Source organism: Heptranchias perlo, chromosome 1 (assembly GCF_035084215.1).
Source record: "Heptranchias perlo isolate sHepPer1 chromosome 1, sHepPer1.hap1, whole genome shotgun sequence".
Lineage (NCBI taxonomy): Eukaryota > Metazoa > Chordata > Chondrichthyes > Hexanchiformes > Hexanchidae > Heptranchias > Heptranchias perlo.
This window is the reverse complement of record NC_090325.1, coordinates 146,070,940-146,089,454: the sequence shown is the minus strand read 5'-3', so window position 1 is coordinate 146,089,454 and position 18,515 is coordinate 146,070,940. Positions and strand designations below refer to the sequence as shown.

General features: G+C 44.5%; 1 protein-coding gene across 2 annotated transcripts in view; it reads right to left on the bottom strand.

The window, feature by feature from the left end:
• LOC137299591 (uncharacterized) overlaps window positions 1-7,640 on the bottom strand; it is a 62,412-nt gene extending 54,772 nt beyond the window's left edge. For both annotated transcript variants that reach the window (XM_067968477.1, XM_067968565.1), the window contains exon 1: window positions 7,246-7,640. In XM_067968477.1, the coding sequence (XP_067824578.1) occupies window positions 7,246-7,448 (203 nt within the window). In that variant the 5' untranslated portion in view covers window positions 7,449-7,640. The remainder of the gene's footprint in view (window positions 1-7,245) is intronic.
• Window positions 7,641-18,515: the final 10,875 nt, after the last annotated feature.

Here is an 18,515-nt window from a genome sequence, read left to right as displayed (position 1 = left end):
AACCAGTCCCTGTTCTTTCTTTAACCAGCCCCTTGTCCGTTCTCTACCCAGTCCCTGTTCTTTCTCTAATCAGCCCCTGTCCTTTCTCTAACCAGTCCCTGTTCTTTCACTAATCAGCCCCTGTCCTTTCTCTAACCAGCCCCTTGTCCGTTCTCTAACCAGCCCCTGTTCTTTCTCTAACCAGTCCCTGTTCTTTCTCTAATCAGCCCCTGTCCTTTCTCTAACCAGTCCCTGTTCTTTCTCTAACCAGTCCCTGTTCTTTCTCTAATCAGCCCCTGTTCTTTCTCTAACCAGTCCCTGTTCTTTCTCTAATCAGCCCCTGTCCTTTCTCTAACCAGTCCCTGTTCTTTCTCTAACCAGTCCCTGTTCTTTCTCTAATCAGCCCCTGTTCTTTCTCTAACCAGCCCCTTGTCCGTTCTCTAACCAGCCCCTGTCCTTTCTCTAACCAGCCCCTTGTCCTTTCTCTAACCAGCCCCTTGTCCGTTCTCTAACCAGTCCCTGTTCTTTCTCTAATCAGCCCCTGTCCTTTCTCTAACCAGCCTCTTGTCCTTTCTCTAACCAGCCCCTGTCCTTTCTCTAACCAGCCCCTTGTCCTTTCTCTAACCAGCCCCTTGTCCGTTCTCTAACCAGTCCCTGTTCTTTCTCTAATCAGCCCCTGTCCTTTCTCTAACCAGCCTCTTGTCCTTTCTCTAACCAGCCCCTGTCCTTTCTCTAACCAGCCCCTTGTCCGTTCTCTAACCAGTCCCTGTTCTTTCTCTAATCAGCCCCTGTTCTTTTTCTAACCAGCCTCTTTCCTTTCTCTAATGATCTCTTATGCTATCTCCATGATCAAAGTTTCAAAAACTATCCTCACAACTACAGTAAGGCTCACGGGTCTGCAATTTGATAGTTCATCTCTTACTCTTTTTATTAAAGGTAGCAATCACATTTGCTATTTTCTTTGAAAGATAACAAAGAGAGGATTTGAAATTGTCCTGGCTAACTCCACCAGCAACCATAAGTTGTCAGAGCCTGGAGTCTTACTCAGCTTAAACTTGCTCAATCTACCTAATATGCTTTCCCTTCTGTTGCTAAGGGTTTAACTGTTGTACTATTTGGCATTGGTGACTTGTGCTCACAAATATAAATGTATGTTTTAATATAAAAGACCACGTGAATAATTTGGCTCCATCGCCAACTAAATTGAGAATCAGACATTCAGCCTCCAGTCACTAATCCCTCCAGCATAAAGCATACACTAATTGCCTCCTCCCAAATTCCCACTCATATCGAGTAGCTATAGGGAACACAACTATTTAAGTGTTCTCCATTTGTGTTTTTACTAAGTACTTGAATGACAAATGTTCTAGAAAACAAGTTTTGTTTGAAACAATGTACAGTGCTCACCAAACAAACTAAACTCCCCAATAGTACTTTATCTTAATTTTTAAAAGTTAAGTACTTTTGAAGATTTAAAAAATAACACAGCTGGGTCGATATTAACCCTCCCACAATGGGCAGGAGAGGGTCCGGGGTGTGGGGGAGGGGTTAAATCATCAAATTCACGGAACGTCAATGGTACATGCCCGTTTCCGTTTTACCATGGCAGATATTGGGGCGTCCGAGTAACCTGCTCTCAAGAGGCAGGTCCGTAATTAGCATATTTAAATGGACTCCATTCATGAGATTTTGGCAGCGATTTGAAATTTACGCCTTCTGCATGGGTTTCCTCGTCAGTGAAACGGAGGCGAGATTGAGTGGCACTTTATCGGGATGGTCACAGGTCAGGAGTCCTGATCTGAATAAAGGATCAGTGCTCACAGCTGCTTTCTCAGTTCCCTCTGGGAAACAGTTTGTTGAGAGTACTTGTTGTAAGACACTTATTTGTAGAGTTTGGAGATGTTCAGACAGAGAAGATCACGATGGGTGGCACACGGCTGCTTTTATTAGGACTTTGGATGAGGAAGATAATCATCATCAGCAGCAAGGGCATGTTGTGGAGCGAGCTGCAGGTGGCCAGCAGAGAGGGGAGCAATAGAGGGGTCGAGGTCACAGGAGACACTACCCACCTTACAGGGTCTACAGACAGAGGCTCAACTTCCTTGACCTCTCGGAAGAGCAGTGCTCCCGAAGGCTGAGACTGTCACGTCAGGTGGTCGCAGACATCTGCAGCCTCCTACGAGCTGGACGTGGCAGCTATGCACTACCAGTGGCTGTGAAAGTCATCACTGCTCTCAATTTTTTGCCACTGGAATGGGGAACACAGGAAAGTGGTGCAAATTATTACATTTTATGTGTCTCAACAAATTAAAGATACTTACAAAACATTTACATAAACACCCATGTGCACACCCTCGGTGAACTACAAAGCTTTTCTTTTGCTTTCCCTAGCACTCCTAAGTGGTGTAATCCCCGTGTCTTCAGCAGAGGCAGTGACAGTCTGCTCTGATCCCTGCTCTGACTTCTGAGGTGCCGGTGGCCGATGACCTCTGGGTGTTGGAGCCTGTGAGGACCCTGCCAAAGACTATTCCACCTGCACCTGTGCACGAGCCAACTGAGCCAACGGGATAGAAGGAAACATGTCGGGTATTGGGTTGAGGAGGGCAGGGTGGGGGGAAGCAATGGGTGAGACGTGGGAGCGCTTTAAGAGGAGTTCCCACTTTCATCTCCTCTATCACCATTGTCCTGGGCCAGCGGCACATCACTCCTGCCTCTCTGCTGGAGAGCAGCTTGGAACAGTGATGCCTTGGAAGGCCATGGTCAGGGCCTGCGGGGACTGATTAGTGTGCCGCGATTCAAGTTCCACAGAAGAGGCCAATCTCTCAATGGAAGACATCCTCGCAATGGCCTGAGACATCAATCCACAAATGTTTGAACTGGGCTCCTCCCATCCTCTGGGAGATTGAGGAAAGTGTGTCTGGCAGGATTGCCAATATCTCGCACATTTGCAGCCGACCCTCTATCATTCTCCTTTTCACTGATGGCCCCCCGGGTTCAGCATCTCTTTCCAGCTGAGCAGAGATTGGAGAGGTCTGCGCCATCCGACAAGGACTCTCCACAGCTGTCCCTGCCACCACTCTCTGCTCGTGGTCACTTGTGCCATGTGATTCACCAGGTGACATCCCACCTAACTGTCTAACAGGACCCACCACCCACTGCTCATATCTGCGCTGGTGCCTTGCTTGCACCTGTCCTGTGATGGTGCACCCTCAGCAGGAATAAGCTCCTCTGAGGAATCCTCATCACCAAAGAGCAGGGGCTGCTGTTCTTCACGTGATGTCCCTGGAGGAAAGAAACGATGGATATGATTTAGTCATGGGAATGTACAAATGTCGAAATGCACATGATTACAGTGATCATATTTCATTCGGTGCTGAATTCAAGTCAGATGACTAAGTCTTGTTTGAGATGTGGGTCGGAGAGAATTAATTCTGTCACCCTGCAGCAGTGGAGTCTGAGTCTCGCCATCTCCGAGGCTCAGGGAGGTTAACATGTCGCTTATCTCCAGAGCCTTCTGCTCGGCATTTGTGAGCTCCATGATCTGTGGCGGTCTGCCTCCGGTCTTCTCCCTCTCCCTTGTATTTTGGGCTCTTTTCTCCTGCAATGGGGCATGATAGACCTATGAATGGCTGTAAGACTTGTGTGCATCTGATGGATGCATTGCATTCGGTGAGGGTGACTATTAGGCAGATGCATCACGATTGTCACTGGCATGCATTTGAGGACGTGTGTTAAGAATTGGGGGAGTTGACTGAGATGGGATCATGTTAAATAAGGATTGGGGTGAGTGGCAGTGGTGGATGGAGGAAGAGGGAGGTGAGGAAATGGATTGAAATGGAATGATGTGTGCTGCTAAAACTTAAATGGGTGCGAGGAGTGATGTGAATGGAATATGCTTGACAAGATAGAGTGAAAGGGGATGCAATACAGGATGTAGGTGAATCTGCAAATTTGTGCATCTTTCCTGACCTGGTTAGGTCATTAAAACGCTTCCTGCACTGGATCCACCTTCTCATCACAACACTCCTGCTGTTCACCTCTACAGCCACCTCCAGCCATGCCTTCTTCATCATGGTAGCAGGTTTTTTTTTCTATTACTAGGGAACAGGACCTCTTTTCTCGCCCTTACTGCACCCAGCAGTACATCAAGGGATGCCTCATTAAATTGGGGCGCAGCCTTTGGTCTCCTTGATTCCATTGCTACTTCCACTTCATTTCACACAATGCACCCAACTCCTCCAAATTCCATCTGTGAAGTGGCCCTTTAAATATTGAGGTGAAATTATGTCAAGCGAGTCTGCATCACGCCCGCTCACGCGCATTGGAGATGCAGAACCCGGAAGTAAAATTATAATGAGGCATCCCTGTTGAAATCGGACATTCCCAAGCATCCCACGATCTTCCACATTTTGTGTCGGCTATTGCCTATCCCCTCTTTCACCTGCCCCCGCTCAGATCCCAGCTCTGCATTAATATCGAGCCCAGTGTCTTGTTTAAGCTTGTCGATCCCGTCTGTCCGGCTCATGTATAAGAAAACCTATGTTACCCGGACAGTGTTCATGTATTGAGCGATCACTCCAACACATGAAAGCTTCCTCTCCTCTATGAGCTTTCTTATCTACACATCTAATTTAAAGTCCATTATTTAGTCTGAGGGTTAGAAGGGCACAAAAAAACAAATAGAACATGATAGATTATTTTATCATATTGATTTTCAAAATTTGTTTGCTATTTTCAGGATCTTATTATTCGAAAAGGTTTTCCTTTATTTGTCAATATTTATACGAGATATTCCTTTAAACTCAAAAGTTTATTTACAATAAGCTCGATCCCAACAGTTACTGACTTACCCAACACAGCAAAGCATGTGTGAGCCTCAACAGAATAGACGTAAACAGCAAGTCTAAAATAGTACACACTTCTTTCAAATGTCATTCCCGCACACACACAGACCCACTGATGCACATATTTCTGGGAAGGTGGTGATGTGGGGCATGCTTTCCCAGATACATTTTGCATTTCTACATTAAAATTATGCATACTGTTTTTTATATTTAGGTTTATCCATTTCCGAGGGACCAACCAAAGCATCATATCTGCAAAGACTGCCTCAGTTGTCACTCTATCCCTTTACAGAACCACCCCGCTCCCTCTATCCATCTTCCCAAAATAACATGGGCACTCTCTCTCTCAAACTATCTCGCTCCAGTTTACAGAGGCTCTCTCTCTAACCTCCTCTTCTCCTCCTTCAGTTCACACCAGCACTCACCCCCCTCCCAGTTCATGTTGGCATCTTTCATCCCTTTGCTCCCTCACTTTCTTCTTGCACCTTCCACTTTCTCAGTTGCTGCTGCCACATTTTAGCCTCCAGCCTTTCACTCAGTAAATGCTGATACAATTCATCCCCCTTCACCCCACTCCTCCTCTCCTCCCCATACCTCAGTTCCTCCAGACATCCCCTAACCTTCCCTGAGTTCCCCCTGGTACTTTTCATTCCCTCGGGTCCCACTGGTATTCTCCTTCCCTTCTCTCTCAGTGCTGCTCCCCAATCCTACCTCCTGGTGCTCCAGGGATGAAATGCTGCTGTGGGGAAGAATCTTCATGGTATTCCTGTGATCAGGATTTATGATCTCGCAAAACTATCATGAGAATTCCTGCAACAGGTGCATTTCATTCCTGGAGCAGCAAGTGGCCAGAGTAACAGTTCCTTTTTATTCATTCTTGGGACGTGGGTGTCGCTGGCAAGGCCGGTGCAGTAGCAAGGCAAGTGAGGGTGCGGAGCCTATTTTGAGCACTTAAAAAGTGTATGCCTGTGTATACGCTACAAATGTTTGGCTACGCCCATGCTAGAAAGTATGGGGTTGAAAATCCTTGGTCCCATCTTACTGGCAGAATGGGTGCCAGTAAACTCAACTTCTGATCCTACCATAGAATCTGGAGTCAGAGAAAGGTCATTTCATTTGCATGCTAATGGCTGGTGTTCACACCACAGTGGGCACGTTTTTGGCACATGCCTGGGGCAGGGGAAGAGGTGCTGACAAGCTGCTCTTTTGGCAGCTAGTGCCACTGCAAAAAAAACATTTTTCAATTCAACTCCCTTTATAAGGGGGCCAATATTACAAATGGAGTTGGGATTTTAATTGGAGGTGCAGGCCAGAACCCAGGTGGGCTCTGCTACTCAAATGATCTCTTTGCCAGGCTCCTCATGAAGTATGGGCCGCTGAGATGTTAGAGGAGCCAGAGCCAAGAAAACTCCTGGTGTGGGAATTCACTCTCTTCAGCTCTGCCTTCTCTAGTCATGGGCCATGTTTGGGATTGATAGAGGTTCTTCTCCCCTAGGCTCTGTTAGAAATTCACAGCCTGGGCTGGCACCTGGCATATCTGGGTTCTGTCTGATTTCCCTGAGGCTACACTGCACTCCTGTTCAAATTGGAAGTACACCTCTGGCCCCACGGAAATTCAGGGCCCCAGTGTTGGCAGGTTATTGAACTATAGAGGGCATCATAGCCAAGCCCAATCCTGACCTTGTCTGTCTTCCAGGAGGCGACACTGGTGAGCAATCAAGAGTGGGGACCCTGGCCAATTTTTCCACTCCCATTTGCAAGGGTGCTGAAGCCAACAGTAGCCCTTCTACCACTGCTAGACTGAAGTCAGCTAACTCAGCACAGTGGGGATTGAAGGACACAAAACTGTGTTCTGCCACTTCACAGGGATTTAATTTTACGATTATAGGATATTTGATCAAGATGAATTCATTATTTGATTCACAAATTTAAAATACTTTCTAGTTTTTGTCTCAATGTCTTTTTTGTGCAAATCATGATGGTGCAAAATGTTCAGGCTGAACATATTCATAACAATGAAAATATCTCCTATACGGTTATGGTTGTAAATTACCAGTGTACCATCAAGAGGGTACACTGGTAATTTTCACAATTACTCTTCAGGATAACCCACTTTGCGTTAATGTAGGTCACTAGGTTTTGCTCAGTTCCTTTAATTACTTAAGATACCTGTTTAATTGAACCACTTTCCAAAGTTAATATGATCTGTAACACTTAATAATTAATATAAAAATTATATTTTAACTATCTGGATCATTGCTTTATCCAAAAGCAGCAGTAACGGGGAAGTTACATGTTACTATATTAAATACTGTATTATTTTATTCCCAGAATGCTTTAGTAAACAATTCCATCGGCGTTCTAACTATTGTTTAAAAACTGCACCTTAAATGTTGTTAATGGTTCTGAAATTATTCCTTACTCTGGTGGATGGGGTCTGTGTAGTCTGGTTGGGGAGTTCGGTCGGACCCGGTTCTGGGTTGGTTCATCCAGCTGTTTTTTTCTGTGTTCTGCTGTATAAGTGGTTACACTTCTTAATCGATTCTCATGTTCTCCAGTCCAGGCAGTGCTTGCTTTCTGTCTGATTTTGTCAAACTCCTCAGGATCTAAAGGTCTGAATGGCATTTGAAAGCATGCAGTTTCCACTTGAGTGGAGTCTTTCTTCAGATGGTGGATTGGAGGTTAATTAGAAACAGAAGGCAGGGAATTGATTGTCATCTTAAATAATTATTGATGCACAAAATTTGTGTTTTACAAGAATACAATTTTGTTTTTAGAGATTTTGAAGCACTCCTGGCTTCATGGTGAACCTGAGCAGAGCTGATTGTCACAAAAGAGCATTGAGTTGCAACTAGCTTTGTTGATATCTTTTGCTAAGCAACAGGGCCAGTGGAGCACCAGTCGGTGCCTCCCACAATCTGGATGACTCACCCTGCTACAAGCACTGGCAGCCAAGAACGTGAAAATGGCATGACATGAAATGGAAAAGAACTGGAGAAAGCTACTCCTCAAGAATCTCTCCTTACAAAGGGGTGGAAGTTATGTAACAGTTGTATAAAGCTCTGGTTAGATACATCCGGAGTACTGTGTTCAGTTCTGGGCACTGCACCTCAGGAAGGATATATTGGCCTTGGAGGGGGTGCAGCGCAGATTCACCAGAATGATACCGGGGCTAAAAGGGTTAAATTATGAGGCCAGGTTGCGTAGACTAGGCTTGTATTCCCTTGAGTATAGAAGATTAAGGGGTGATCTAATTGAGGTGTTTAAGATGATTAAAGAATTTGATAGGGTAGCAAGAGAGAAACTATTTCCACTGGTGAGGAAGTCCAGAACAAGGAGGCATAATTTTAAAATTAGAGCTAGGCCATTCATGGGTGATGTCAAAAAGCACTTCTTCGCACAAAGGGTAGTGGAAATCTGGAACTCTTACCCTCAAAAACCTGTTGAGGCTGGGGGTCAATTGAAAATTTCAAAATTGAGATTGATAGATTTTTGTTAGGCAAGGATATTAAGGGATATAGAATCAAGGTGGATAAATGGAGTTAAGATACAGATCAGCCATGATCTAATTGAATGGTGGAACAGGCTTGAGGGGCTGAATGGCCTACACCTGTTCCTATGTTCCTTTTTGGGGTATAATTCCTGGGATACTGGGGTACATTGGATGTGCACTTGAAGTGATGTAACCTACAGGGCTACAGACCACGTGCTGGAAAGTGGGATTAAGCTGGATAGCTTTTTTTTGGCTGGCACGGACACGATGGGCCGAATGACCTCCTTCTGTGCTGTAACTTTCTATCGTTCTATGATTCTATGAGTTCCGCAGACAGCATTCTCCCAAATGGTGGTTATTTATGTGTGAGCCTTAACAGTGAAGGGTAGACTTTCTGAGCCCTTGCTCACCCCCAGCTTGTATCAGGAAAGTGGGGAAATATCTCCACAATTTTCTAATACAGGTTGGCACCAACTGACGACTTGGCAAATCAACTTTTAATTGTTTTTACTTCAGATGTAAGGGGTATCACAATTAACCCCGTTCTTGTTTTTGCCCAACATTCACACTTGCACATGCAACAGGGGTTAGACTCATAAAATCATAGAAAATTTACAGCACAGAAGGAGGCCACTTGGCCCATCATGTCCACGCTGGCCGAAATTGGGCTACCCAGCCTAACCCCACTTTCCAGCACTTGGTCTGTAGCCTTGTAGGTCACGGCACTTCAGGTGAACATCCAGGTACTTTTTAAATAGTTGAGGGTTTCTGCCTCTACCACCCTTCAGGCAGTGAGTTCCAGACCCCCACCACCCTCTGGGTGAAAAGAATTTTCCTCAGCTCCCCTCTAATCCTTCTACCAATCACTTTAAATCTATGCCCCCTGGTTATTGACCTCTCTGCTAAGGGAAATAGGTCCTTCCTATCTACTCTATTTAAGCCCCTCATAATTTTGTATACCTCAACTAAATCACCCCTCAGCCTCCTCTGTTCCAAAGAGAACAACCCCAGCCTATCCAATCTTTCCTCACAGCTAAAATTCTCCAGTCCTGGCAACATCCTCGTAAATCTCCTCTGTATCCTCTCTAGTGCAATTACATCCTTCCTGTAATGTGGTGACCAGAACTACAAACAGTACTCAAGCTGTGGTCTAACCAGTGTTTTATACAGTTCCAGCATAACCTCCCTGCCCTCAGAGTACGGTAGCATAGTGGTTATGTTACTAGACTAATAATCCAGAGGCCTGGACGAAAATCCGGAGTTCATAAGTTCAAATCTTGCCACAGCAGCTGGTGAATTTAAATTCAATTAATTAAATAAAAATCTGGAATTAAAATACTAGTATCAGTAATGGTGGCCATGATACTACCGGATTGTTGTAAAAGCCCATCTGGTTCACTAATGCCCTTAAGGGAAGGAAACCTGTTGTCCATTACCCGGTCTGGCCTATATGTGACTCCAGACCCACAGCAATGATGGTTGATTCTTAACTGCCCTCTGAAAGGCCCCGCAAGCCACTCAGTTGTAAAATCTCACTACCAAAAGTCATAATAAGAATAAAACCGGACAGACCACTAGGCACCGGACATGACTAACGGCAAACCAAGCCCAGATCGACCCTGCAAAGTTCTCCTCACTAACATCTGGGGACTTATGCCAAAATTGGGAGAACTATCCCACAGACTAGTCAAGCAACAGCCTGACATAGCCATACTCACAGAATCATACCTTTCAGCCAATGTCCCAGACTCTTCCATCACCATCCTTGGGTATGTCCTGTCCCACCGGCAGGACAGACTCACCAGAGGTGGCGGTACAGTGATATACAGTCAGGAGGGAGTGGCCCAGGGAGTCCTCAACATTGACTCTGCGACCCTATGAAATCTCATGGCATCAGGTCAAACATGGGCAAGGAAACCTCCTGCTGATTACCACCTACTGTCCTCCCTCAGCTGATGAATCAGTCCTCCTCCATGTTGAGAAGCACTGAGGGTAGCAAGGGCACAAAATGTACTCTGGGTGGGGGACTTCAATGTCCATCACCAAGAGTGGCTCGGTAGCACCACTACGGACCGAGCTGGCCAAGTCCTGAAGGACATAACTGCCAGACTGGGCCTGCAGCAGGTGGTGAGCGAACCAACACGAGGGAAAAACTTACTTGACCTCATCCTCACCAATCTACCTGTCGCAAATGCATCTGTCCATGACAGTATTGGTAGGAGAGACCACCGCACAGTCCTCGTTGAGGCGAAGTCCCATCTTCGCACTGAGGACACTATCCAACGTGTTGTGTGGCACTACCACCGTGCTAAATGGGATAGATTCAGAACAGATCTAGCAACTCAAAACTGGGCATCCATGAGGCGCTGTGGGCCATTAACAGCAGCAGAATTGTATTCCAGCACAATCTGTAACCTCATGGCCCAGCATATTCCTCACTCTACCATTACCAACAAGCCAGGGGATCAACCCTGGTTCAATGAGGAGTGTAGAAGAGCATGCCAGGAGCAGCACCAGGCGTAACTAAAAATGAGGTGCCAACCTGGTGAAGCTACAACTCAGGACGACATGCATGCTAAACAGCAGAAGCAAAATTCTATGGACAGAGCTAAGCGATTCCACAACCAATGGATCAGATCAAAGCTCTGCAGTCCTGCCATATCCAGTCGTGAATGGTGGTGGACAATTAAACAACTAACGGGAGGAGGAGGCTCTGCAAACATTCCCATCCTCAATGATGGCGGAGTCCAGCACATGAGTGCAAAAGACAAGGCTGAAGCGTTTGGCAACCATCTTCAGCCAGAAGTGCCAAGTGGCTGATCCATCTCGGCCTCCTCCCGATATCCCCACCATCACAGAAGCCAGTCTTCAGCCAATTCGATTCACTCCACGTGATATCAAGAAACGTCTGAGTGCACTGGATACAGCAAAGGCTATGGGCCCCGACAACATCCCAGCTGTAGTGCTGAAGACTTGTGCTCCAGAACTAGCTGCACCTCTAGCCAAACTGTTCCAGTACAGCTACACCACTGGCATCTACCCGATAATGTGGAAAATTGCCCAGGTATGTCCTGTCCACAATAAGTAGGACAAATCCAATCCAGCCAATTACCGCCCCATCAGTCTACTCTCAATCATCAGCAAAGTGATGGAAGGTGTCGTCGACAGTGCTATCAAGTGGCACTTACTCACCAATAACCTGCTCAGTTTGGGTTCCGCCAGGACCACTTGGCTCCAGACCTCATTACAGCCTTGGTCCAAACATGGACAAAAGAGCTGAATTCCAGAGGTGAGGTGAGAGTGACTGCCCTTGACATCAAGGCAGCATTTGACTAAGTGTGGCACCAAGGAGCCCTAGTAAAATTGAAGTCAATGGGAATCAGGGGGAAAACTCTCCAGTGGCTGGAGTCATACCTAGCACAAAGGAAGATGGCAATGGTTGTTGGAGGCCAATCATCTCAGCCCCAGGACATTGCTGCAGGAATTCCTCAGGGCAGTGTCCTAGGCCCAACCATCTTCAGCTGCTTCATCAATGACCTTCCCTACATCATAAGGTCAGAAATGTGGATGTTCGCTGATGATTGCACAGTGTTCAGTTCCATTCGCAACCCCTCAAATAATGAAGCAGTCCGAGCCCACATGCAGCAAGACCTGGACAACATCCAGCTTGGGCTCATAAATGGCAAGTAACATTCGCGTCAGATATGTGCCAGACAATGACCATCTCCAACAAGAGAGAGTCTAACCACCTCCCCTTGATATTCAATGCCATTACCATCGCCGAGTCCCCCACCATCAACATCCTGGGGGTCACCATTGACCAAAAACTTAACTGGACCAGCCATATAAATACTGTGGCTACGAGAGCAGGTTAGAGGCTGGGTATTCTGCGGTGAGTGTCTCACCTCCTGACTCCCCAAAGCCTTTCCACCATCTACAAGGCACAAGTCAGGAGTGTGATGGAATACTCTCCACTTGCTTTGATGAGTGCAGCTCCAACAACACTCAAGAAGCTCGACACCAACCAAGATAAAGCAGCCCGCTTGATTGGCACCCCATCCACCACCCTAAACATTCACTCCCTTCACCACCGGCGCACAGTGGCTGCAGTATGTACCATCCACAGGATGCACTGCAGCAACTCGCCAAGGCTTTTTCCACAGCACCTCCCAAACCCACAACCTCTACCACCTAGGACAAGAGCAGCAGGCACATGGGAACAACACCACCTGCACGTTCCCCTCCAAGTCACACACCATCCCGACTTGGAAATATATCGCCGTTCCTTCATCGTCGCTGGGTCAAAATCCTGGAACTCCCTTCCTAACAGCACTGTGGGAGAACCGTCACCACATGGACTGCAGCAGTTCAAGAAGGCGGCTCACCACCACCTTCTCAAGGGCAATTAGGGATGGGCAATAAATGCCGGCCTCGCCAGCGACGCCCACATCCCATGAACGAATAAAAAAAATATATTCTATGCCTCGGCTAATAAAGGAAAGTATTCCATATGCCTTCCTAACCACCTTATCTACCTGTTCTGCTCCCTTCATGGATCTGTGGAAATGCATTCAAAGGTCCCTCTCTTCCTCTACACCTTTCAGTATCCTCCCATTTATTGAGTACTCCCTTGCCTTGTTTGCCCTCCCCAAATGCATTCCCTCACACTTCTCCGGATTGAATTCCATTTGCCACTTTTCTGCCCACCTGATATCGTCCTTCAGTCTACAGCTTTCCTCCTCACTATCAACCACACGGCCAATTTTTGTATCATCTGCAAACTTCTTAATCATGCCCTCTACATTTAAGTCCAAATCATTAATATATACCACAAAAGGTAAGTGACCTAGTACTGAGCCCTGCGAAACCCCATTAGAAACAGTTGGTTACTGAATAGTGGCCACAAATGGATTTCCCCTCTGTAACTGAGGGGTTCTGTGGCAAATTTTAGTGCCCCTACCACTACCCCAGTTAAGGTCAGCTAACTCAGGAACATGGAATCTTCCTGCTTTGGAATGCATGTGTGTGGCCATTGGATGAGGATATGATCAGCGAAGCTGCCGTAGAAATGCCCATGGCCCAAGGAAGGGGAGAAGATCAGTAAGAAGATAAAAAAAAATCTCACCATCCTAATTTTTTAAACAAAATCTTGTGTCTGTTGTGTCACTTAAAAAGCTGGTTAAAATCTAAGGTGATATAATAGCACACCACATTAGCAGCTCCTAAACATTAGGATTGCAATTCCACAGGGATTCTCCTAATCGCCTGCTATAACATTGACGGAAGATCAGCAGAATCGATGTTATTGGCATTTACACTATTCCACCGGGGTTTCCGTGGATCTTCCACCGAAGTGACGACGGATGATTGGGAGAATCCCTGTAGAATTTCAACCCCATTGTGTCACAAAGTAGGAGCATGTGAATTCATATCTGTGATTTCCAACACAAGTCCTTGACCTTGCATGTCATAATCAGGGAAAAGTACTAAATGAAGACCAGAAACTTTCTTTATTAAGGAAAGAAAAATCAAAGGGACAATCAGCTAGGATGCTGTTACGCACATCCAGCAAGTGAATCAAGAAAGGCATTAATAAAAGCCTAGGAGAATATCACTTCCCTACTGAATTGTGGAATAAGCGTTGCACTGGGAAATCTAAAAGGGTGGGGGGGGGGGGGTTGAGGGGAGCGGGGAAAGAGGTTCTGGAGATATCTTTCTTGAAAGTTAATAATCTTTATTTTATTATTCTTACCTTTAGAATAAAAAAAGCTTGCACTTATATAGCACCTTTCGGGTCCTGAGGATGTCCCATGGCACTTCATAGCGATTGACTTACTCTTGAATGTAATCACAGTTGTTTTGAAGGTAAATGTTGCAGCCAATTTTATGCACAGCAAGGTGTCACAAACACCAAATGAGATTAATGACCGCTTAATCTGCTGTTGGAAGTGGTGGTTGATCGAGGATGTTGATCTGAAAACCATGAGAATTTCCTGCTCTTCTTCAGTGAATGCCATGGGATCATTTAAATCAACCTAAACAGGCAGACTGACCTCGGTTTCATACAAAGACAGTAGGGGCAATTTTCAACTGCTGGTCACCAGGTTCTTGCGCAAAAAAAGGCGACTGCAGCTGAAAATCAAGGGGAGAGCACCTCACCCTCCCCACCCACCCTTCGATAGCCAAGGCCCACCTGGTGCAATTTTTAGTCAGGCCTATAAATGGATGAGCAGCACACCTGTCAGGAGGCTGCTTAAATATGCAACTTGGGGTCCTACACTGGTTGTAGACTCTGAATGCAATTTTTTGGTACAATTGGGGAAAGTGTTCACAGCTCACACTCCATCCATTTGTACCAGGCATTGCAATATCAAGTGGTCCTTAAAGGGATCATTGGAGGCTGCTCAAAAAATGGAAGAAATTTTAAGTTTTTATTTTTGCTGGACTAGGAGGACCAGGAGTGGTCCTCCTGGGCCCACAAAAAACATTCCGGTCCACTGCCATCCCATGTGAGGCCCCCCATAGTCTTTTTTTTTAAATGGTATATATTTATTGTGCACTTATGCAATCTTTTTAGAACACCCCATTGTTGATCTACAATCCTGTGCGCCAATTTCTTTTTTCCACCTCACTTCAACTAGCTCGCTCCTCACCTTTCTAAAATCTGGCCTCTTCCAATCTCATGTCCTTGTTTTTGTACTAATTTTTTTCTCTTTCTATTTGGACCTTAAACCTCATCATATTATGGTATTACTCCCAAGGTGTTGACCCACATTTAATTCAAATACTTGATTTAATTTGTTACTCATAATTAGATCTAGCAACACCTCTCCCCTTGTAGATATGAGCATACTGCTTGAGGAATAAGTGCTGCACACATTTTAGGAATTTAATTCCTTTTTCTCTGTTTATCCTCTCCTGTCCCAATCAATGAATGTGTAATTAAAATCTCCTAGAACAATTATTTTGTTATTTCTACTCATGGCCCTGATCTGCCTACCGATTTCCTCTTCAGTTTCCCTCCTATTCAGGGATCTGTAGTACAACCCCACAAAAATTCCTTTTTTAATCTTTGATCTCTAACCATATTGACTGTCTGAACCTTTTTTAAAAAATGTACATCAGTCCTTTACAGCATGTATTCCCTCCTTCGCCAATATGCCACTCCTCCTCCTTTCTTACCTATTCTGTCCCTCCCAAAAATACAATAACCCTATGTTTATTTTCCACTCCTGCCCAGTTTACAGACAAGTTTCTGATAGTACTATTAAATATCTATTTTCCTGAAGCATAATTGCTTCTTATTCTCCCGGTTATAATATTGTATATATTGAGTGCTGTCAATACCATTCAGCAGCTGACGACAGCGTTCTCTCAAAATAAAACTGCCTTTTGTTCCACTAATACTCCACTATCTAAGGACAAAAGGAAATCTTTAACTTATTAATCTCTGAAGTCAACGTCTGTTGCAGTATACAGGTACAATTTTCACCTTGACCAAGATCAGAAACTGCCATTAGTCTGATTTATAGAAGGATTTTGATTGAGTATGGTGAAATCTTATTTTAGAAAGTATTTAAATACTCATTCCCTGGAATAGTCAGAAATTAGTTCCATCTGTTGAAAAGATAATCAGTGCCCAAGGTTCAGTCTGGATGCAGAGCTGCATGATTTCTATGGGAGCCTTTTAGAAATGAATCTCATCCTTAACATTAGCAGATAAGCTATCAGTTGTGTGTAATAATCTGAAATAGTAGGTCTCTATTAGGAAGGAAGTGAAAAATTAAAGTACAAGTATAGTGTACCATTTTTTGACATCATGCAGCTTGGGAGAATTCTTTCTATTGAGAATAGTTCTTTCTCCCCTATTCACTTACCTTCCTTTTTAAAAAAAAGGACAAAGTAAAATAATTGATTGGTTCGGCTGATTAGCCTTGGGTCTAATCTCTTTCTGACCAACACATAAGGAATGCCTTGAAGACTTAATTTTTGGTTGTGGGAAATCAACCAGACTTTTGGATCAGTTAGTGTGACCATTCAAGTTACAAAATCTCATTTTACATCAAGGACACTACAGATTCTTAATAAACTTAAAAGTATGCAAGTGATGATGGAAGCTGTGAGGCTTTGTTCTTTCACTAGAGATCAAAGTTGAAAATTGTTCTGGTCCATTTCCTCCTCCCTCAACCCTGATCTGGCTTCCCCCAACTCTGATTAGTTTCCCTAGCTGCAATTTCAATCCTCCACTGATAGTCATTTTGATCTTTCTGCTGGCCAGAATGATGACCAAAGCTTCATTTTCCCACACAAATGAAGCTTTAAGATCTTTATTTTTAAAAGGATTAGTTACAGTTTGCTTAAAGCACTGCAATATTTGCAATTGTTAGCCCTGCTTAGAAAAATATACAACCATACTTATTCAATAAAATCATTCTTTTCCCTTTGGTTTTCATTCAGCTGTTTTAGAGCTTATACACAAGGACAAAAGATGCACATACCAATGTGATAATGAGACAGACAAGATAACTTACAAGTGACCAAGAAGCTGGTCAATTCACGTGATTTTTTGCCTGTTGCTAATTTCACCCTTCCTCCTGTCCTGAACACAGAGATTATTTTGCTGGAGTACAGTTGCATAGGCACTAGTTATCCTCTGGTGTACCTTGTTCAAGTGACCATTCTTTGTGAGCTTAAAAGAGTGTTGGCAGATGATTCAACCATGAGATACATTGCTTCAGAACCTAATCTTAACCTTATCTGCAACTGAAATCAATGGAATGAAATAAAGGGTGAGCAATGCTACCCAGGTGCTGAAGGTGAAAATCTATCCCACAATGAGTTAGTCTGTCATGTAATGTTAGTTTACAAGTACAACACTGAAAACCCTTATCACAGTGCTATCTACAGGAATAACAAGTATTACATACCTCTCTGCCTCCTTAACATCCCCCTTTGGCCTCCCCCTCCCAATTATTCCCTAAAATATCCCTGTATTGACTGTCCTTCTCGCACTTACTGCTTCTTCCCTTTAATATTCCCCTCACCCTCAACATTCCCCTCCTGCTTCTGTAAAATTGCACTGAAAGTTGACCTAGCTATATCCAGATTGTGACCATGTTACCTTTTACAACTCTAGACCTTGAATGGTTTGAAAAACTGGCCTTTGGAGATGCTTTTCGGCCACAAATCAAATTTTACAATGTGGATCCAAAATGGAAAATGGAACTCAGAAGACGCAGAAAAGATATGTGTTTAAAGTTGGTGTGTGTGTGTGTGTGTGTGTGTGTGTGTGTGTGTGTATAATGTAAATAAAAGCTTTAGAAATACTAGAATAGTGAATGGGATTAGGCTGGGTGGCTCATTTTCAGCCAGCATGGACACAATGGGCCGAATGGCCTCCTTCTGTGCTGTAAGTTTTCTCTGATTCTATTATTCTAATAGGAGTTTGAGTTCTTGACAGGTCAGTCAGCAAAAGCCCTGCCTGACTGCTACTGAACCATAAAGATCAGGAAGGTGCCTTGGTTTCATTCCTGGGTTGTGCTGATTTAGCTGATCTCATTCAGGCTGGGGGTAGGAATACTACTAGTTGGGTTCCGTACCTCTGGACAAGGGAAGGAAAGGATCAGATTAGATAGGGTTCCTACTCCTGATTGCTAGTTAGTGATTCGTGCTGGAAGATGCAGGACATTTAGTGAGGACAAGATCAGGCTTATCACAGTGATCATAAAGTCCATTGACAGTCACTGTCTAAGTTTACACATGAAGAATAGCCATTTAGATGACGTTCCTGTGGTTGCAATGCTCACGGAACTGCATCCTAGAATGTGTCAATGCCTTCATGTGAAGAGGGAAGAAATTAAATTAACAAAAATAAAGTTAAATAAGAACTAACATAGCATAATATCAGGAGTTGCTTCAGCACCAGAGTGTGCGAGCTGAAATCATTAAAAAAATGGTCAACTCTAAACTTGAGCTTTTTAAAAATTTCTTGAGGTGGGTAAGGATAACAGATGGTGTTGAGTGCTTATCACCACGTATGACACACTTAAAATTCTATTTCTTTAACAGTTAAAGGCTATACATTTTCTGTAGTAGTAGCATACTGAAAAGTTGCAGTCAAGATCTGATTGTCATCACATTGCATAAAATGAGAATTACATGCAGCCCAGCTAACCAAAGCGCCACATCAACAAGCCCCT